The sequence below is a fragment of the Botrytis porri genome (assembly GCF_014898465.1).
Source record: "Botrytis porri strain MUCL 3234 chromosome Unknown BPOR_008, whole genome shotgun sequence".
Lineage (NCBI taxonomy): Eukaryota > Fungi > Ascomycota > Leotiomycetes > Helotiales > Sclerotiniaceae > Botrytis > Botrytis porri.
In genome coordinates this window covers 1,164,478-1,185,966 of record NW_024066082.1, presented here as the reverse complement: position 1 = coordinate 1,185,966, position 21,489 = coordinate 1,164,478, and the positions used below count along the sequence as shown (strand labels likewise).

The 21,489-nt window shown below is 40.7% G+C and overlaps 6 protein-coding genes across 6 annotated transcripts; 1 reads left to right on the top strand and 5 right to left on the bottom strand.

Moving 5' to 3' along the window:
* Window positions 1–2,774: 2,774 nt before the first annotated feature.
* Window positions 2,775–4,162, bottom strand: EAF01_006475 (uncharacterized protein; the record flags this gene model as incomplete). The annotated part of the gene is made up of 3 exons (XM_038914729.1): window positions 2,775–3,164; window positions 3,255–3,726; window positions 3,801–4,162. 3 exons carry the CDS (start codon window positions 4,160–4,162, stop codon window positions 2,775–2,777), a joined length of 1,224 nt encoding a protein of 407 aa, XP_038769684.1.
* A 2,709-nt stretch (window positions 4,163–6,871) lies between these two features.
* Window positions 6,872–8,257, top strand: EAF01_006474 (uncharacterized protein; the record flags this gene model as incomplete). The annotated part of the gene is made up of 3 exons (XM_038914728.1): window positions 6,872–6,891; window positions 7,004–7,209; window positions 7,413–8,257. 3 exons carry the CDS (start codon window positions 6,872–6,874, stop codon window positions 8,255–8,257), a joined length of 1,071 nt encoding a protein of 356 aa, XP_038769683.1.
* Window positions 8,258–9,111: 854 nt separating this feature from the next.
* EAF01_006473 (uncharacterized protein) lies at window positions 9,112–11,111 on the bottom strand (the record flags this gene model as incomplete). Its single annotated transcript, XM_038914727.1, has 4 exons — window positions 9,112–10,209; window positions 10,281–10,458; window positions 10,509–10,580; window positions 10,639–11,111. The coding sequence occupies 4 exons, from the start codon at window positions 11,109–11,111 to the stop codon at window positions 9,112–9,114; spliced, it is 1,821 nt and encodes a 606-aa protein (XP_038769682.1).
* A 1,167-nt stretch (window positions 11,112–12,278) lies between these two features.
* Window positions 12,279–17,533, bottom strand: EAF01_006472 (uncharacterized protein; the record flags this gene model as incomplete). The annotated part of the gene is made up of 4 exons (XM_038914726.1): window positions 12,279–12,659; window positions 12,716–17,086; window positions 17,149–17,297; window positions 17,422–17,533. 4 exons carry the CDS (start codon window positions 17,531–17,533, stop codon window positions 12,630–12,632), a joined length of 4,662 nt encoding a protein of 1,553 aa, XP_038769681.1. The 3' UTR covers window positions 12,279–12,629.
* Window positions 17,534–18,554: 1,021 nt separating this feature from the next.
* Window positions 18,555–19,587, bottom strand: EAF01_006471 (uncharacterized protein; the record flags this gene model as incomplete). Its single annotated transcript, XM_038914725.1, has 2 exons — window positions 18,555–19,478; window positions 19,546–19,587. 2 exons carry the CDS (start codon window positions 19,585–19,587, stop codon window positions 18,555–18,557), a joined length of 966 nt encoding a protein of 321 aa, XP_038769680.1.
* Window positions 19,588–20,148: 561 nt separating this feature from the next.
* On the bottom strand, window positions 20,149–21,454 carry EAF01_006470 (uncharacterized protein). The gene is made up of 6 exons (XM_038914724.1): window positions 21,210–21,454; window positions 21,133–21,158; window positions 20,990–21,078; window positions 20,806–20,935; window positions 20,480–20,755; window positions 20,149–20,423 (listed from the first exon to the last, which is right to left on the bottom strand). The coding sequence occupies exons 1-6, from the start codon at window positions 21,254–21,256 to the stop codon at window positions 20,368–20,370; spliced, it is 624 nt and encodes a 207-aa protein (XP_038769679.1). The 5' UTR covers window positions 21,257–21,454; the 3' UTR covers window positions 20,149–20,367.
* Between the last annotated feature and the right edge of the window lie 35 nt (window positions 21,455–21,489).

Genomic DNA, 21,489 nt, shown 5'->3' with positions numbered 1-21,489 from the left:
ATATACTACAATATCAAATAATTAAAGTAAGTGGGAGTAATAAGGAGGTAATATAAGTAAATCGATATCCTTCTCTATATAAAAAGTAATAAAACTACCTGTAATATAACTTAAATAACTATTTATAATCAAAAGTCAAAATCAATCACCTAATACTTTCTTGAATTCTAATTTGAAAACTTTTTTTAATTATTCTAATCCATAACTATTTAAGGTTTATTTATTCGTATTAGTAAAGAACTATTAGTTTTAAGATATGTCCTTTAGAATTCCTATAGAATTTATATTCTAAACCTTGAAAATGATCATAGATGATAAAACCTTTTTAGTTATATTAATATATTCAAATATAGTTATTTATTTTTGCTTACTAACTATAACTTTTCAATTCAATTTTTGAGTAAAATCAATTATAATACATATACTTTGAATACTTTCAACTTTAAATCCAGTTTTGTTTATATTATATATATCATTTAATTTATATTTTCATTTAATAAAATATGTACAAAACATATCAAATCAAGTTTGAATATTCTCTAGTATTACCTTTTTAGTTTGATTAGATTTTAATTGATGTGAGTAACATGTTTTAAGTTCTAAATATCGTTTTTGGAATCTATAGATTCATTTATAGCCTATAAATGGAATTTCTATTAAAATAGGAATTCGAAATAATATAATCTGAATATATTGAAGATGAATTTTGTTGACTATTTTCTTCATTAATATAGGTGTAATAGGGAATTCAGTAATAGTAAATTATGAAATCTATTGTATAAGAGTATTTTCTTCTATATTTGAAAGAATTTGAGTTATTTTATGGAATTAAATATATAATTTCCTTTCCGCAACCCTAACTATAAGAGTTGATTTAGGAACTTCAAAATACTCTGTAGCCTTTCTAATTGATTTAAATTCCTTCAATTGAAGTACAATAATAATATTCTATATCTTCTTTTCAATTTGAAAAGGTGTAAGAGGTGATTTGATATATATAGCAAAATTTGTTGGGGTTTGAAGTCAATGATGGGCTAAATGTAACCCGATTCCCCATATAACCTGGTGTTACGGGAGCTGCCTCTAGGGTCACGTGGAAGTGTCTAGAGATCTCTCGAGGTGGTTTAGACTAGACTTCAAGTAGGAATTCAATAAGGTTGTAACTGGTTGCAATTCTCGTAACTATAGTAATGAAACTAATGATTGTTCTTGAGCACGAAGCTCTACATTATAATGAAACCCATTTTCTTATATAGATCTTCGTACCTTATGAATCGACAAGTCGATTACCGTAAAGCCGATTTCGACAAGTCGGTTTCCTGATCACGTGATGTCCATCCCGTGACTGGTAATGATGCCACCGCTTATCTAACCTGTGCTCTCTAGCCGACCTGTGACTGCTGCTTACCCTGTGCCCACTGTAGGGTAGGTAACAACAAAAGATAGGTACCTATCTTTTAATCACTGATTACTTATCTGGTTACCTCTATCTTTAGTTACCCTTTAATTCAACTGTCCCTACAGTGCTGTTTTCGTAGGTTCCAACACCAAGGCCTTAGGTTTATCTTATAATCCATGTTGCGGTGCGGGTACCTCCGTAACACCTGGTTCATCATAAGTTATGTTACTAAAAATGGAATTTTTAATTTTCTTATTTATAGATAAAATTCATTGAAAATTTATATATATATAATTTAGATTATTTTTAGTTTATCTTGAAAATTTCAGATTTTTAGGAATTTTTTGTATTGAGATTTAAAGCTTTAAAATATCGATTTTTAAATTTGTATAGGAATTATATATAAATTTGAAACTTTTATAAAATCTTTAATAACTTTTTAATAAAATTATTAAAAATAAACTATAAAATTTTATTATAAATTTATAATATATTTATTTTGAAGGATTTAGGAAAAAAAGAAAATTTTCTATAAATAAATACTTAAAAAAAATACCCTTAAAATTATAGGAATTATTTATACTATTTTAAACTCATTATATACTATATCTCTATATCTATTAATTTTTTTAATTTTTTTTAAATTTCTATATAAATTTAAATTCAAAACTTTCAAAAAGATATATAATTTTCTTTTAATAATTATTATTAAAAAGTTATTAAAGATTTTATAAAAGTTTCAAAAAGATATATAATTTTTATACAATTTAAAAATTAATATTTTAAAACTTTAAATTTTAATATAAAAAATTCCTAAAATTTTTAAATTTTCAAAATAAGCTTAAAATAGTTTAAATTATATATATTCAAATTTTTATTATATTAGATTATATATTAATAAAAATATTAATAGATTAAAAAAGCAATTTTTGGTGTAAAAGAGTGGCCCAAAATAGGAGTGGTTCGAAAGTAGAGTGGTCGATTTAAAGTAAAGATGTTGAGTAGAGCAAGGTACACAGTAGAGATCTCAGGATATAAGTAAAGCAGGACATCAATTCAAGTTAACTGCACAGCCAATGTACTCTGTATAATTATTGAAAAATGCAACGATTGATTTAATCTAGTCTAATCTAATTTGAAATATGTATGTATGTGTACATAGATGGATGGATGGATATCTGTACCCGTGTGTTCGTTGATGTTTCGTCGCTCATGGGTAGTATGATGTGATATCATATCATAGATCAAAGAGTTAAACTTTCTCTGCTCACTCCATTCACAACCAGTATGAATGCCATCCAACTCTCATCTCCCTCCTCAATCCCCTACCCCCTTCCCCACCCATCTAAACCCATAACCCAACCTAAAAAACCTCCTACACCTCATCCCAAACCACGCTCGTAACCTGACCATCCAATCCCGCCACCCCCTTAAAATCACCCACCTGCACATCCGCCACAAAATCCCCAAACAATCCCGTCTTCACATCACGCTTTACAATTACCACTCTCGCGCTCTGTTGTAACGCGACCGCTACAAGAGTCCCAGCTTTATTCATCGACATTTGACGGGGGTAGATGCCGCCTGAGGGAAAGAGTTGTGAGAAGGAGAGACTGCCGTAAGTACCATTGGAGGCGGTGTTGATACTCCAGGTTTGGAGTGTGTCGGAGGGGAGAGCGGTGGAGTTTAGGGGGTGAGTGGGGGGTTGGGGGAGGGAGAGAATGGTAGCGTTGCGGGAGGAGGTGAGGATGTGTTTTCCGTCGGGCTGAGCATGTTAGTGTGTATTCTATCTTTTATGTGTGATTTTTATCTCCGTCATTGATATGTGATGGAGAATTAACAATAATAAACTTACAGTCAAAAGACATTCCGCAGCGGCCGCTCCCTCAGGTGTCTTCTCATCACCATAAATACCATGACTATCAATATTGGTAAAAGTCAATCCCGGAGCGCCCTCTCCATACGCCACCTTAAAACTCGACACCGTATTCGCCAATTCCGAAACCAGATAAAAGTAAGTATCACCACAATCCGTCACGTGAAAGACACCATGACGGGGACCACTAGCTGGAGGAGCCTTGTAGGGAGTGAGTTCTGTTAGAAGAGCGGTAACGGGATCGATGGAGAAGACGCGGACGAGATCGGCGCCGAGATCTGGGACGATGATGTATTTCTCGGTTGGGTCCAGGAGGGCTTCGTGGGGATGCGGAGTTAGTTGTCTCTTGAGGGGATCGGGTCCCGGACCGGGCATGGTGAAGGTGATGGTTTGAAGGGGGGAGAGAGTTCCATCTGCTTGGATATTGTGGGTGGTGAGAGAGGCACCATTGCTGTTGTTTGTTAGTATGATGTATTGATCTCCACTGTAGAACAATCTGAATGTAGATGTAAACGCAATACCTACTAATGAGCAGCGGCCATGGCTTTTCCTTGATTGAAAAGAACCGAACTAACAGGACCACTGATGGTCAAACTATTTCCCAATAAAGTCAAAGTACCATTCTCAGCAATGGTGAAGCTTGAGATACTTCCATTACTGACAGTTAAACCTTCGTTTAAACAATACAAGATGCCATTTTGGGGATCTTTATGCAACCACGAAGGATTATCTCTTGTGACATTGTTGACGGCCAAAGTATTGAGCGAATATGAACCATTTGAAGATTGGGATAAATGTAAGGTACTGATGGTACCAATGTATGAGGAAACGAATAGATTTGCGGTAATAGTACCGTTAACAAAAACATCTCTGGGATTGAAACGCATGATGAAATATGTGTATGTATGTATGTTTGTTTGTTTGTTTGTTTTAGGCAATGTGTATTGAAGGAGAAGAAGAGGGTAGAAACCGAAGAAGAAAAAGTAGAAGGAAAGGTCGAAAGAAAAGAGATTTGCTGAAGAAGAAGATTGAGTAATAATAATAATTATACCCCCATTTTGAGGGAAAGATTTATGAATGTGGTAGATTAGGTACGTTATGTAACTTACTTGAGTGAATGTTTAATAGATGAAGGGCGGGGAATCAGTCACTTGGCAATGAGGATCTCGGTATTGGTGAATGGTTGATTATATGAGTATGAGTGTATAATAATAATAACTTATAATAATAAGTGTGGTTATTTTGGTTATTTTAGTCATTTGAGGTAATTGTTAGTGATGGTTACGGAATATGTTTACCTAGAGATGAAGAAGAATTTAAGCTTAAGTTAATCATATTTATGAATCCTTTACTTATTATTATAAGGATCATTATCCGGGGGCGGGGAGGGAGAGGGGAGGTTGAAAAGATGAAACATGGTAGATAGACATTGGGATAACTCGCTGTCAGATGGTGATAGTTATATAAGGTCATGTTAGCTCACGTTCAATCTTATAATAGATGGCGGTAGTGGTTGATTGATAGGTTGGTGAAGTTAGTCTTGTCCTGACAGGAGGTTAGTATGTAGGATGTAGGATGTAGGAGTGTCGGTTAGTGTCGAAGAAGTTGTGTTGATTGGTCTGGATTCATCGTGCGAGCGAGTCGGACCGTGGAGATGACCCGAAGATCTATTGATATCATCCAGCGGAGGAATCAGTTGGTGATGGTGATGGTGATGGTGATGGTGATTCGAATGATTGGTCATGGAGTAGAAAAGGAAAGGAGATGGTGTTTAAAGATCATAGGTTTGTAGATGTACTAGATAATTTCTTATTACTTATTACTCTGTACATACCGAGGACCGAGGTAGATGTTTGGGCTACTTAACTACCAAACGTTCGAGTGTTGTCGAATCAATTTCAATATCGGGATGCGTTTTGAAGCAAATCCAAGGTCTGAAACCATCATACAAAGAATTGTTCACCAACCAACGGTATAGGAAAAATGATCCTTCTTCACAGCCAGACCTTATCGCATTAATTACTACCTATTAGTTGAAGAAATCCAAGCTTCGCCACCTCCCAAGTTCCCACCGCCCATTTGCCAAGGAGGGAGGGGAGGAAGTGAAGTTTGGTACGCTTCTTATTTCTGTCGTGGTCAGTAAACAGTCAAACAACCTTTAGGAGTACGACATTGATCAAAGGTAACCTTGCATAAGTGTTGGTTTAACTAATAATAAATTGAGAAACTATCTTCTAATTCAGTCTACCTACCTAGATTATCATCGTATATCCAAGTACCATATCGAATAGTCCTCAGAGTCCATTTCATTTCTCAATTCCGAGTTCTGAGTCTGATCTCTAAGCTGGTGACTCTTCATCGTCCTACAGGAGTCCTACTCATCCCCCTCACCCCCGAACCAAATATCAAGGTCAATTACACCATACCCAGTAACTGGGGTAATTGAGGATTTTGTGGATTCGAGTAAGGATTATATTGGCCTTTTATATTGACCTTTACTCTCCAGTGGCCTTGTGTGAATGAAGATAAATGGTACCATTAACGGACTGTGTTTCCTCATCCGAAAATCCAAAGAGCAGAGAGTATAGCCGATCCATGTATCATACATACATATATAGGTACCAAGAACATGCTGACAGGTACGTACCTGTTGAAGATCGAAGAGAGGTCCCTAGTATGGGAAAGTAAGATTACATATATACGAGCTAGGTAGCTACCTGGGCATTTGAGGTATCTACTAGGTATTTAAACAGTATCTTTATTTAGGTACTTGGAGGCACTCGGGATATCTATCTAAACAGTACCTCTAGTTGATGTAAGATACTGGAGGTATTAATCTGAGCAATACCGTGACTTATTTCGAGGTACGTGAGATATCTACTGTATCTAAACAGTCCACGGGTATCTTTACACATCTGGAGGATCTCAAGTGAAAATCCTACAATATACCACAATTGGTAATCTACGAGTGTAGGATTACATTGGCATAATGAATCAAAGCAAGCAAATAAGCGCAGGCAAAGTATACCTAGGTATGTAGGTAGGTAGGTAGGTAGGTAGGTAGGTAGGTAGGTGTGTGTGTACCTAGGAGGTATACCATGATCAAAACGAATCAATGACATTGTTTCTTGAACAAGATTGATGAAAACATTCAATAACGGTTAATAGTCATAATGCATAAAAAGACATTCAGAAGGGGAGCCAAAACCTCTCTTGAGGTTACACATAAAGCGGTAGTAGTCCTATCAACCACACCTAATACACACTCACATTTCATACCTCGTACTTGAATAGGTAATGAAAATCGATGGCTAAAGTCTTAAGAGAAGAAAACATTGAAAACATTGAAAACATGGAGAATATCAATATTTACCCCTCTATTGCCTGCTTATAAATATCAAAATATCTTACGTCATTACTTCCCCATATATATCCAATGATGTGATGGGAAGAGCTTAACATTTATACATTCCCCATTACTCTTGAGGTATTTTTACTCTGTTGGATTTCTTATATTGACATCAATCAAGCAAATCATAACTTCTATTTATAATTCCAATACAATAATACCACGAAGATTCTACAATACAAACACAATGGCGCCCAAAATATTCATGTAAGTTACCTATCCCATCTCCCCTCTCTCCCCTCTCTCCCCTCTCTCCCCTCTCATAACAACCACAACTACAACCACCACCAACAAACCCCCAAACTCACTCCCTCAAAAGCACAGGAGCCACAGGCTACACTGGAGGCGATGCCCTCTACACACTCTACAACGCCCACCCCGACTGGGAATACACAGCTCTGGTCCGCAACTCTGATCGAGGCGCTCCTGTCGCCGCCGTCTTTCCAAAAGTTCATTTAGTATATGGTACTTTGGAAGATGCGGCCATTATTGAAGAGGAAGCTGCAAAGGCGGATGTTGTTTTACGTATGTTTTTTCGGTTTGGTTTTTGCTCTTGGGACTTCTATTCTGTCTTATGATATTCTATTGTATATGATATGATATGAAACAGGAACCCAATCCTATCTCATTCTATCTGACATAGAACCAAACTTCCATTTCATCCTATCCTATCCCATCTCCAAAAACCAATCCCCCAAGACCCCACTAACAAACCCCCACCCAAACAGACACAGCCGACTCCTCCGACCACGAAATCGCCGCAAAAGCCATCGCCACCGGTCTCGCCCGCGGCCACACGCCCTCCAACCCAGGCTACTGGATCCACCTCTCAGGCACGGGCATCCTCTGCTGGAAAGACATGTCAACCCACACATACGGCGAAGCCCCCTCTCAACCCCCCTACGACGACCTCACCGGCGTTTCTCAACTCACCTCCCTTCCGGACTCAGCCTTCCATCGGGACATCGACAAGCTCGTCCTGGCCGCCGGTTCCCCCTCCCTCAAAACCGCCATCGTCTGTCCCCCCACCATCTACGGTCTCGGCCGCGGCCCCGGAAATCAACGCAGCCGACAAGTCTACAATCTCGTGCGCATCACCCTGCAAAAAGGTCAAGCTCCCCAACTAGGCAAAGGTCTCACGGAGTGGGATAACGTGCACGTGCACGATCTCAGCACTCTCTTCCTCCTGCTTGTCGAGCGCGCGGTCCCAGACTCGCAATCCTCCGAAGATGTAGAAATCTGGAACGAAAAAGGTTATTTCCTCGCCGAAAACGGTCACCACGTCTGGGGCGAAATTTCCGCCCAGGTCGGCGCCGACGCATTCGCCAAAGGGCTGATTAAAACGAAAGAAGTAGCGGCCATGGATGTGGATGAAGCGAAGAAACTGGCGGGATTCGAAGCAGTGTCTTGGGGATTGAATTCGAAGGGGTTTGCGAAGAGAGCGAGGAAGTATTTGGGGTGGAACCCCACCGGCAGGACTTTGCAAGAGGAGATTCCGTTTATTGTGGATGAGGAGGCGAGGAGGGAGGGGTTGATCAAGGGTCATAAGGAGGTGGCTGCTGGGGAGGCGTGAGTGCCCAGAGAAATAGATTCATAAATCTATTTCGCAATCACTCTACTCGATATGTCATGATAGACGTCCTTCATCATTGATTTCACCCACCAAACGACCCCCGCCCCAGAAAGTAGAGAGAACATATAATAGGAAGAATTTTCAATATTCCCAAAGATTACCATGCATATCACATACATCATTAATTCACCAAGTGGAGCTAGGCTCGAATCTCAAAAACTAGGTATTCGTATTATCACTGCTTTTGCTTCTGCTACTACTAACTATCACACTGCTATCTACCTACACACAGCAAGAAAAGACTTCTTCTTAGCTGCTGCTCACAATTTCAAACACTCTTAAACTTTACATTCTTCCTGTCCATGACCAACCAGTATACCAACATTGCAGACTCATTTATATGATTTATATTTACAGATTTTTTATCTTACAAGTTTCAAAAATATCTATCACACATATCAATCATGTTGTTGTACGTCAAAATCTTCTTATTTGTATAGCTAAAATATCTCGATTTAAGTGTGTTGATATCAATCTCCCATCATTTCCCTTTGGTATTGTATATTTAAGCAAATAAATTACCTGTCAAGTATATATAGACATTCCTTTGGAATTCCTTCCGCGCTTGGCTAGCAATATGAAACATATTACTCATACATGATTAGCAATCCACCTCACCCATAGTTACACAGCGAACCAAAACTGCCCCAAGATACATCTCCTAGTTAGCTAGACAGACTCTTGATTTTCGCATCCTTTGAACGACCTCATACATTAAATGATTCCCTCGCATAATTTGGCATTCAAATTTCTCAATCTTGTAAAGCAATCAAATTTCTCTCTGCTTGACTGCCCTATCCAGCATTCACTGGGCTCATGCACGTAAAAGCCGTAATTTTAGGCTCCTTAAAGGCTGCAATCAATGCCTCAATAGCACTATACGCACCCAAAGCAGCCGTCAGCAATGCACCACAGAAGTAAATGATATTCCAGGTGTTTAAGATAAATCTCTTTCTGAAACCGCGCAAGATTCTTTTAAATCCAGTATCCGTGAGTGTGACTTGACCGGTGGCGGGATTGAAACCTTCCGTGTCCAGCATAGCATCAACTCGGATGCAGTAGCCTAAGTAGAGAATAGGCGGAAATGTATAGGTAAACTGTAGAATACAGAAAGCTGCGACAAGGGACGAGAGACCGAAGAAATTTGGTATGGCAGCAGAAACGATATAAGCGATTGACCAATAAAATGGAACAATACTCATCCAAAGTAATTTTCCTCTGTGTGAGTTGAGAGGTGGTGCATCAAAGAAATCCATCAATATGTTGTTGTATAGGACCTTGATACCAATATTACCATAGAGGCCAGCTGCGATCAGAGCTGACATGAACGCAATGACATTATTGGCAGTTTGCCACGCATAGGGGGATACACCTTGAAAGGAAGGATTGACAGCATATTGACCTTGATAGCCATAGATGAAGCACCCGTAGATCATGTACAGAATATAGATGAATGCTTGAGCACAAATCATACCCTTCCAAAAGTCATGGGGTTTGCGCATCTCCGACATGAATTCTGTAAATAACATAGCTCCTCCATATGCATAAACGGCTTGCATGAGTCCATTCACGGCACCAGTGAAGCCAGCTGTTGAAGGAGGGAGATTGCCAAATGTTGTGACGGGTGGAAAGTTACCAGCATCATCTGGAGTGACGAGTGCACCACCAAGTGCAGTTCCAGCAGCAGCATTTATAGCTAAGTAATTTGGCGCACTATGTGAAATGACAATCATCGAACACAAAATGATGAAAACGTTCATCCAGATGGCGGCATTGGCTAACCAACCAAATTTTTGTAAAGTGCGAACTTGACCAAGGAAAAATCCGGCAAGCGCGAACACAAGGCAGCAGATTGCGTAACATAGTTTAAACTTCGAGACTTGAGAGAGTGCCTATAATTGAGTTAGATTATTGAAAGATTGAAGAAATGGTAGAAAATCCATCAAGCGGTGAAAATACTAACCTGTCCATTGCCAACAACAATCACACCAACATTGAAGAGGAGTTGGATAGATTGAAGAATGTTGACTGCATGTCGAACAGGTGCTCCATAAACTCGAAAAGCTATATCTCCATACGTTCTTAAGGGATATTGATGGGAATCGAGTCCGAGGAACATGTAGTATAAAAGGAATCCACCACTAATATTTGTTAGTGTGTGGTTCAAGTACAGATATCAAATATATCTTACTACACAGCCAATCCTCCAAACACAGTATAAAGTGCGATACCAGGTCCCCAGCCTAGAGTACCTAAGGCAAAACTAGCAAGTAAGATATTAGCTGATTGTTCATCAAAGTCGTAGCGATTAAATTACTTACGGAACACCAAAAGGACCCAAGATATCTGTGGTAATCAGATAAAACACCGAAGACCAAGTAGCCGTTCTCAAAGCCCTACTAGCATTTGTCCACTCATCATTCGTAACCGTTGAGCGATCACCAGGGGTCATATCATGTACATTTCTCTCAGTAGCTGTCTTTTCAGCTCCATTCTCAGTATTTCCCTCATTCGACTTCTCCGCCACAGGTGAATTGACTGGGGGTTGACCCTTTAAATTCTTGGGTGGAACAATGAGAGAAAACAAAGTAGTGTCTCCAATATCATTATTAGTACTAGCATCCTCTTCTGCGCGTGCGAGACCGGCATAGTAATGATATTCCTCAAAAGTAACTGAAGAATCGTGAAATTTCTTATGCTGGGGTTGAACATACGCAGATGCCATTGCATTAGCATTCTCGGCGTTGACCTGAGGGTCACCAGCAGGATCTGCCGGTGCAGCGGGTGTAGCCATTGTTTGTGAATGTGACTTGATAATTTGTTATAGTACACTAGACATGTGAATGTGGTGAAAGGAAGTAGATAATCGCTGTAGAAACTTTGAATGGGTTTTCGAATGGAAGGTGACCATGAAGTAAAAGGAAGATTTTGGCAGGGAACTATCAAGATAGTGTGACAGAGAATGTACGATTTACCATGCGTATCGAGACCATGAATTGCAATTGAAGGATTGGAAGAACATGAGGACTTGTGGAAAAGAAAATTGTTGTCGACGAGAAAGAAACTTTTGTAGTTGTAGGAAAAAGAGACTTAACCTCGCAAAGAAGGACCCCCGATTTTAGTGGAAGAGTACAAAACTAGACTTTTAGCTTCCATCGAACCTACCCTTTTTTTCTTCTTCTTCAAATTCAATGTATCCATCAAATTGAGGCGATCCAATTCGATATGAGAAGTTATAACAAAATGGTAGGTGCGACCAAGTTCCTTCCCCCGTCGTGTAATAGTAATAACACTAGCGCTGTTTCATCCATTAATCTGGGTACAACATGAGCTTCCCGTGCTAAAGGGAGCCCAATGAACTATGATGATTGGAAGATAGGCAATCTTGCATTAGGTTCTTGAGGAAACAATGAAGGACCTGCTTGTGAAGGAGACTTTGGAAGAGACTGGCACAACATACCCAATCCACTTCATCGTACAATCCGAGCTGCGTGGAAGTGGTACAACTTATACCAGCATTACCAAATCCAGTAATTAACTTATAGTTCACATCTTCCAGCCACAGAACGCAGTTTCTAGTATCAACATGCATTTCAGACACGAGGAAGAACCTAGTATCCATAGCAAACGACTTCACATTACACCAGATGATATATAGAGATCTGTTTGACGTTTCTTTCTGCTTGAACCCATGAATATACCAACTTCAGTTCATCAATGTCGTCCCTAAGTAATTCAACGGCTTCAGGTTTAGCCCGCCATAGGAAATCAAAGGGTCACTTCATTGATAAAACTGATAACATCTCACCTGAATAAAACACCAATCCATCCCATTATGAATTACATCCTACTTGGCTAGAAACAAGCTTTACTTGACTTTCATATGAAATGCCTCAACGATCTTTGCAGTCATTGCACATCTCCAAGCCATGGTAAAATTCACTCAAAGTTCGACTACTTGACTTTGGCTTGTCCTCGACTGTGACGGCATCATCAAGTACTGAAAAGACAATTTAGACGTCAAATTTATTTCAGGATTTTGTAATGTACATTTTATTTTGAATTTAAGAAGACATTGCTGCCGGTGACTCAAATATGTAAAGATTGAGAAAACCAACAAACCCCATCGGATGTGCAGTTGAATGCCAAACTTTGTTTGAAATCATTCATAGCATATCTGTGAAGATATGAACAAGAAAATAAGAGTAACATAAATCATTTGGTAATTTTTAACCCGTTGAAACGCCATGCGCACGTGTAGTGTAGAAAGGACTATTCTCTTGGAATTCTATTCATTCAATCAATCATATCTTCATTCTTCGTCAGATTCCTCCTCAGCAACCTAGTATGAATGTTAGGATAAATCTCAGTCATGTATTAGAAAACAGAAATACTCACATCATCATGGAAAGTTTTTCCTTCAGTCGTCTCTTTGATCATACCAATTCTGATGCAGAAATCTCCAAAGTGCTCGCCTTCTTCTCTCTCCAACGAGTATCTCTTCAACAATGGTTTCATGATCTCCAAAATTTCCTCTTCTTTGATACTGCTTCTATAGAGTTTGTTGAGACGTTGACCATGATATCCACCTCCAAGATACATGTTATATGCACCATAGGCTTTACCCACGAAAGCAACTTCGGCTAACCAGGGTCTAGCGCATCCGTTAGGACATCCTGTCATACGCATAACGATAGAATCTTGACGCATGCCATTTTCTTCAATGACGCCTTCGAGTTTAGTAATGAGCTGTGGGAGATAACGTTCGGACTCAGCCATGGCAAGACCACATGTTGGGAAAGCGACACATGCGGAGGAAGAAAGACGCATTCCGGAGAAAGAAACATTATCAAGCTTGTACTTAGCTAACATCTCTTTCATCGTTGGGAGGTCTTCATCGGCAACGTTGCTGAGGATTAGATGTTGGTTACCAGTCAATCGGAATTCACCCTTGTGAACCTTGGCAACTTCTCGAAGACCAGTCTTCATTGGGAAGTCGGCAGTATCTTCAATACGACCGTTTTCGATGAATAGAGTGAAGTGGTTCAATCCAGTCTCGTCCTTGACCCAGCCGAATGTGTCGATGTTGCTCTGGAATTTGAATGGCTTAGCCTTCTCGAATTTTTGACCCCATAATTCTTCGACCTTGCCCTTGAAAACATCGACACCCATATCATCGACAGTGTACTTGAGACGAGCATGTTTTCGGTTCTTACGATCACCGTGATCACGCTGAACGAGCATAACCTTTTCACAAGCGATGTGAGCTTGTTCCTTGGAAACATATCCAAGGTTGCTTCCGGTTCGAGGATATGTTTTCTTGTTGTTATGTGTAACACCCATACCACCACCGACAAGAAGATTGAATCCTGCCAAGTTTCCATCTTCACCCTTGATTGCAATGAGACCAACATCGTGAGCATATACATCAGTATCGTTGTGTGGTGGGATGGCAATAGTAATCTTAAACTTTCTTGGCAAATAGGTAGGGCCATAGAGAGGTTCATAGTCTTGAACAGCTTCGCCAGCTACTTGGACCTTCTTCTCATCTTCATCCTTGATCCAAATTTCGTGATAAGCAGTTGTAGATGGCAAAAGATGATCAGAAATTTTCTTAGAAATGGCATGAACTTGCTTATGGTATTTTGAACCAGTTGGCAAACTACTGCACATGACGTTACGATTGACATCACCACATGCAGCGATGGTGGTCATCAAAGATTTGTTAATACCGCGCATCGCTCCCTTGAGCTTGGTCTTAATGACACCGTGGAATTGGAAGGTTTGACGGGTGGTAAGTTTCATGGTCTCATTTCCGAATTCGTTGCTGACATCGTCCATTTGAATCCATTGCTTTGGAGTGGCAACACCACCAGCCAATCTACAACGAATCATGAAAGAATAGGCAGGCTCGAGACCCTGTGCCTTACGTTCATCCCGAAGATCACGGTCATCTTGCATATATGTACCGTGGAACTTGGTTAATTGTTGATCAGCGGCAGAAATGGCCATAGTTGACAGATCCTTCAATCCTTCTTCAATGGTACCACGAAGGTAGTTGGACTCGATTTTAATGTCCTCGTTAGTAATCGGTGGAGCTTCAGGCTCAAGACCCTCAACTTTGTCGACTCCGAGAGATTGCCAAATGATAGGTTCCCAGTTTTGATAACCAGTTTGGTATCCATCTGGATCCTGATCATCACCCAGTCCAACATCAGCAAGACGCTTTCCACCGAGATTTGCCAAGACACGATCGAGGTCCTTTCCTGGCTTGTTGTAGTAGTGTTTGTCTTCTTTGCGAGGCCAGTAGTGGCTATCTCCGAGAGCGAATACAGAGTAATTGACTGATGTGAGATCCAAATCGGTGTTATCTTTGATGGCTTCCCAGAAAGCATGTCCATTTTGTGGGAATTCTCCTTGGCCAGCAGTACTCGTCAAGAAGACAATGTTTTCTTCAGTGGGAAGATCTTCGATGGGATAATCCTCCATAGCCATGACGATTGTCTTCAAGCCACGGGCTTTACCTCTGTTACCCAATCTCTTTGACAGAGATTCAGCATTGCCATTGTCCGAAGCAAAGAGAATAGTCAGGGGTGCACCGAGCATACCCTCAAGAAGCTCATTGTATGCATCCTTGGCTTTTCTCTTTTGTAAAGCACGAACTTCTGTACCGTAGTCTTCGGAAAGATTGGATGAGAATTGGGGATGTTTCTTCATCAACTGAGTGAGGTGATTATCACGAGCCAAGAAGTCCTTAAGTTCCTTCTTGATTCGCTCTGAGTCCAGAGAGAAGTTGACTTCGCCCTTTTCTTCATTGACAGGGTTCCATCTGTACAATGGCCAGTAGCCGAGGTCTACCGCCTTCTTAGTCTCTTGGAGAACTGTGAGAGGAGAATCATTCTCTTTAAAGTATGGAAGGTAAGCAACGACGACAGATGGACCATTGAACTGATCTGCCTCAATCATTGCTTGTAGCACTTGAGTGTAAGAACTGTACACAGCGACAGATGCAACGTAAGCGTTACCAAAGTTCATGGCATAAAGACCAATGTCCTTCTTTCTTCTTTCGGCATCAGCGGCTGAGCGCTCAGAGTATGGTGTGGAGTCGATGATGAGCATGTTTACATTTTCACCGGATGCAATGACATGGTGTACACCAGAGTTTCCAAGGTCGTACGCCCAAGCATCAGAGCCAACTAGCCAAGGGGATTCCTTACGGAATAATCCCTTCTTTGATAGCAAATTTCGTGATAACGCAGATCCATCTGTTTCGAGGCGAGCAATGATTTCATCTGCTAAATCATCACTGGCGCCTGCAGACCATTTTGATAGCCATGATTTAGGTGCTTCTGTGATAAATTCTTTAGATTGGACCGCCTCCTTGATTTCCTCGGTAAACCTTTGGCGATGCTCCTTTCTAGCTAAAAGAGAACCAAAACCAAATTCTGGATTCGACGCAAGAGTGGACGAGATACCAGCATTTTGAGAATCGATTTGATTTGCTAAGTGAAGTCTCTTACCGAAGACCTGGTCCAAAATCTTCATATAAGCAGACTCGACGTTTGGTTGGCTCAAAGCAGGACCGCTTGAAGATTCATTAGGTCCATCGGGGTTCCCAACCTCCAAGTTCTGAACCGGCTTCTCGGAAACTAAATTTTGTACAACACCACGAAGTGCTTGTCGTACTGTATCTGGTTCAATAAATCCCAATTGGTGTCCAACGATAACTTCTACACCGCCTCCAGGTCCCGATTTGAGTGTGGTAAGTAAATCCAAAAGTAAAGGTCCCCATTTTGTTGTCTTTCTTCTAATTTGCTCGAGAACAGCGATTCTCTTAATGGATCTAGGGATAGCTTCGATTAATTTAGAGCCCAACCATGGCCTATACAAACGTGCAGTAATAATACCAGCTTTTGCAAAAACTTCGTCGGATCCTTCGTCAATTGCCCGGCCAAATAAGCCAACATCTGATCCAAAAATGAATAGGGCATTTTCAGCATTTGATGGGCCAGTGTATTGAAAAGGAGTATACTCTCTGCCAACCATCAACTTCAATTGATCCCAGATGCCAGAGACAAAGTTGTAAATATCGTCCGAGCTTACAGCTCGTGCATTTGGCCCATCGACAGTTGTAGCGGAAGAAGCACTGCTATCCACACTGCTTGCTCGTACTGAAGAAGATTTGGAGGATCCTACTGATGAAGCTTTAGATGGTACTTCAGTGGTTGTCTGCCCTGGTACAGCAGACTCAGTATTATTCTCCCCTCCGGACGTAACGCCTGTTGCAACATTCTCGGAAATAGTTGCAATTCTTCCATCATCGACATATATGCTAGAACCTCCAATCTTACTACTTTGAAACACTCTCACGGAATCGATATTCAAGATCTTTGAGACAACATTGGGGTCCTCGAAATCAACATCCTCATCGTTGGCTGCCGATCTGGAATCAAAGAAATGAATGACACCTTTCCCTGATTTAATAGCAAGAGCATGTGCAGTCACAGCAATATCTTGTGCCTCCTGTAATGTCTCGGACTGTAAAAATGTGAAGCCAGAATTTCGTATCGAAGTTATCGAAGAGTAATCTGGATACTGTGAGGGTTGTAATGAGACGTGAATGACTACTGGGAAGTTGGCGAGTCTGTATAGGTGGGGTACAGAGGAAACGAGGATCGAGGAACTTGTAGTGACTGTAACCAGTTTTCCATTGCGGATTGGTGTAAACACTGATAATAAAGGATCATTGTTGTGTCGAATCGTTTGTACCTAAATGATTCTCACGTTAATACTTTAGTTCACGCTGGATGAATCTAACCTGGATAACTTACCTCTGGAACACCACTCTCAGTTGCAGCAACAAGACTCAGATCCTTTCTTCCAGCATATCTGTATAAATGTGAAGAGAACTCCGACTCAATTGAATGAGCAGGCTGTACAGAAATGATGACATCGCTGGACAAATATGCAATTCTTGCCACTATTCATGGTAAATTATAAAATCAGTGTCATAGGATCTCTTGAAGTGGGGGTGAATGGAGGGGAAAGGTGCCGCATAACAGGGTTGTGGAACTGATCTGATAGCACAGAGAGTATATACATACCAGCTTCTTCGGGTGTACAAATCTTCCCTGGATTCGTCGCCATTTTGTTAGAGGAATGAGAATGAGATGAAGTGCTAGAAGTGTTCTCGAGACTGCGAAAGAGGAACGACATGATCAAATATATTTTTCTCTCTTCCTAATCAAGTGCCTCCTCCTAGGGCCATTAAGGTGATGCGATGTTCGGCGAATGATACAAGGGTATATCTTTGGATATTGGAGGCTATCGAGGCTATCAAGGCTATCAAGTGCATTTGACCAACGGCAATCAGTGGATTTATTGTTATTTATGGTATAGTCAACCAGTGTATGTAGTAAACAGAGGGGATAGTGAGGGAATGGAAAGGTTTGGGACATAAATTCATGGAGAAAGGGACATGTGATTGACCAATTAGAAATCAACAAAAGTATCGTTTGTCATCTAAAACGGCTTTGAAGGAAAACACCAGCCACAATTGAGCACGCCATCGATGCTGATCAAAATATTTGATGGTGAGAATATCAAAATCAACAAGGGAGAAGCATCCCGAAATGCTATTATTTACTTTAGTATAAGGCACTTTCCGAGTAAAGCCCGTCCTGCCCGTGTTGATGTCTTGTTTTGTGTCTGGTCCAAGGTTAAAGCGTGGTTGGTTTGACGCTTGATGGGTTCTTAGTTGCCTCGTTAGATGCGGGCTTTGAAAGCTTCGAAGTGAGGCCAATATTGGTGGCAAGAAAGTTGAACTAGACTTGGAACCCGAACACGAGATGTTTTCACAGGTTGCAGCTATCAATTTGCATTAATCCCTAAATCATTATATAATAGTAATTGCCGTCATCAATGATTTCCTATTCCATGACCATAAGCAATTCGAGAATCCACCAAAAATAAGTTCGACTGCTTGCAAGCAACCCCCTACCAACGTACCCAAAGAACGCCATATGTACTATGAAAACCTCTTCCAGCTTTGAGGTTATGAAAGATTGATCATCAAGCTCTTCTGAAATGTATCAACAGAATGTCATACCAATGACGTCCTCTAGTCTACACCTTTGCTTTCCTATACAGCTTACATCGTCGTATCAACACAATAGAAATCCATCTATCATATCTATTCCTCACTGCCCAAATGACCATCATCATATTGAAAATAGTCTTACAACTTCCCAGTGGCGAGACCCTTGGCTGGAAGAGGTGGTCCTGTTCCACTTCTCGCTCTTCGTTCTCTTTCTATGGTACCTGGAGGTCCATTGAATGTTCTTTGGGTCTTGAATCGTCCATCTAAACCTTTGACCCATGCTTCATCTACTTGGCCACCAAGCCAATATCCTTCTCCAACCTTCACCATAAGTCTACCAAGTTTGCCCTTCCAACCTTGCCCTTGTGGCGAGTCCACTGCAAAGGGATTTTCTGCGCGGGCGTCGGTGCTACCATCGGTGTTGAGATGTAATTTTGTTGAAGAGGCAGAGTACATATTCTGCCTTAAAACTTGACGTGCATATGCCATAACTACCAAAATAAAATAGACTCGAATCAATGTGAGAATTCCAACGACGATGATACTAGGAACGCTTTCCTCAATCCCAACACTCTGCTCAAGAGTTGCTCCAGCTGTAGTTCCGTATGCTACCGCATCTTGTCTAGCACCCGAAGCTGGCGAGGCAATAACGTTGACTGCGCTGACGTTGAATTTCGGGCTTGTAAAGCCTGCCGTTTCATCGATCGTGCTACCTCCTGGAGCGGCGCTTGAGATACCTTTATTAGATTGGTCGGCGCTTACGGCTAGAAGCCATGTTACTGCGAACGCGGTGGTGAAGGCTGTGTTGATGATCGTGTCGAACAAGTAAAACCATGCGAGGGCTAAGCATTGAAACGGTGTTTGTTTGCGGATATGAGGCATAAGGAACGCGGTAAGTGCGAGAGCCGCGACGGAATATATGTACATTGAAAGTTGTAAAGGCGACAATTTCAAACCGGCAAGCACTGCGAGAAGACCGTAAAAACCAGTAACTTTGTTGAAGATCATTGATAATGAAATCATCTCTGTTCCGGTACGTAAAGTCATGAGATATAGAAAAGTCTGTTCACCAATTAACATTGCTCCATCTCCCATGGGCGACAAAAGATTGATAAATGAGATTACTTACCCTGGGGCGAGGAACCCGCACCCATCGCGGTAAGGAAACCATTATGAAATTATACGGGTGTGTAGGAATTTGACTCGTCAATGTGTTGCGACGAGAAGTGAAAAGATTCAACGATGCGCCAAAAGGAATGATACAAAGTCGTTCTTGATTGATAACTTGGAAGATGGTTGTTCGAATCTTCGGATTGGTGTTACTTATGTAAGCCATCACCTATATTTGGATCGGCACAATCTTAAAGGGGCTCGCGATATACGAGAAGACCGAACCGCAAGTCCGCAAACATAAGAGCAAATTTGAAAGTGGTTCTTAAATCAAAATTGAACTAAAATTCGTCTTTCCATTTTTAATTCTTGTAAAGTGAAGAAGAAGGGTTGTCATTTGTAAGATTATTGGGCTTAAAATTTCCAAAAGGAATATCACTTGAAGGCTTTGATGTCAAATCTAGATTGCGATGTAAAATTTTGGGGTTCAGTTTTTTCCGTCCGTTCGAAGAGGGTCACGCTCATCATTGAAATCATGGGATTGCTTGCGAGAGGCTTCAAAACTGTTCGATCAGTAGTCAACATGTAATACATCCTTGGGCACTCATAACGGAAGACTCAGTGAGGTAAAGTGTGTTCTTTTATTCCAGAATCTGATCACTTAACTTTCTACCCCTAGTCTACAATAACTTCAAGAGCTCATTAAGTAGGTACGCCAAAGATGTACGCTATCGATATCATATAAATACGCTGTGAAATGCTATGCTCCTAATACTTTCAAAGTCCCAGATAAGACAAGCATCGAAAAGAACTTGAATATTCCCATTATTACTTTCCTCGTTTAACATGCACATCCTTCTTGACTTGCAGGAGTTGGGTTGACGTTAACATCAATCACTATTTCCAAGGTTAGCAGCTGCCGCTCCAACGCCGTTGGCCACATTCAAACTTACTTTGGTTCGGCGTCGCTGCATTATCAGCACCTTCCATCCCAGGCAAAGCCTGAGCTATCCTCCTGAATAAAGTCTTCACGTTGTGACCCAGTTTTGCACTCGTTTCAATGAACATCAAGTTGTTCTTCTTTGCCTCCTCTTCGCCCTCGCTTGTGGTTACTTCTCTTTTGTCGTTCAAATCTGTCTTGTTGCCAACCAATACAATAATGACATCGTTTCCTCGTTCACCTCTGACGTCGTCCACCCATTTCCTTGTGTTCTGGAACGATTTTCGATCTAACAAGACATTAGAGTGTGTAGTTTGAAAGACAAATATAATATCGTACTTGAAATATCATAAACCACCACTGCTACACTAGAATCGCGAATGTATGAAGGAATCAAACTTCGAAATCTCTCTTGTCCAGCGGTATCCCATAATTGTAATCGCACAGTTCTATCCTCCAGGTACATAGTCTAAAGAAAGCGTTAGACTTATTGCTATGGACTTTGTGCTTGGAGAATGCTCACTTTAGAGAGGAAATCTATACCAATCGTTGCTTGGTACATGTTGTCGAAAGAGTCGTACATGAAACGTGTAATAAGAGAAGTCTTGCCAACTGCAATTCATTATTAACTTGTCATTCATATAGAATACCGCATCAAGTTCATACCGCTTTGCTCCCCGAGGAAGACCAATCTGCAATCATAATTAGTGATGTGGTATTAGACAAGACAGGAAACAACATACTTGAACTTCTTCAGGGGATTGTTGTAAGTTCCAGTTGCTTGCGCCATTTTGAAGTTCCAGAATATGACGACGGTCAAGAAGTTTATATTAATTGATTAAGATGATTTCAGGGAACCTCTGAAAGTCGTAAATTTACTTCGGTAACGCCTTTTAAACAAAGGAGGACGACTTTCAGTAGCTTGCTTCAATAGCCTGACCGTAAATTGTTGGAGGCGGCCGAGGCTGGGCCTTTGGCTCAAACAGGCTACCGTAGCTATCAGAAAAATTATCGTAATCTCAA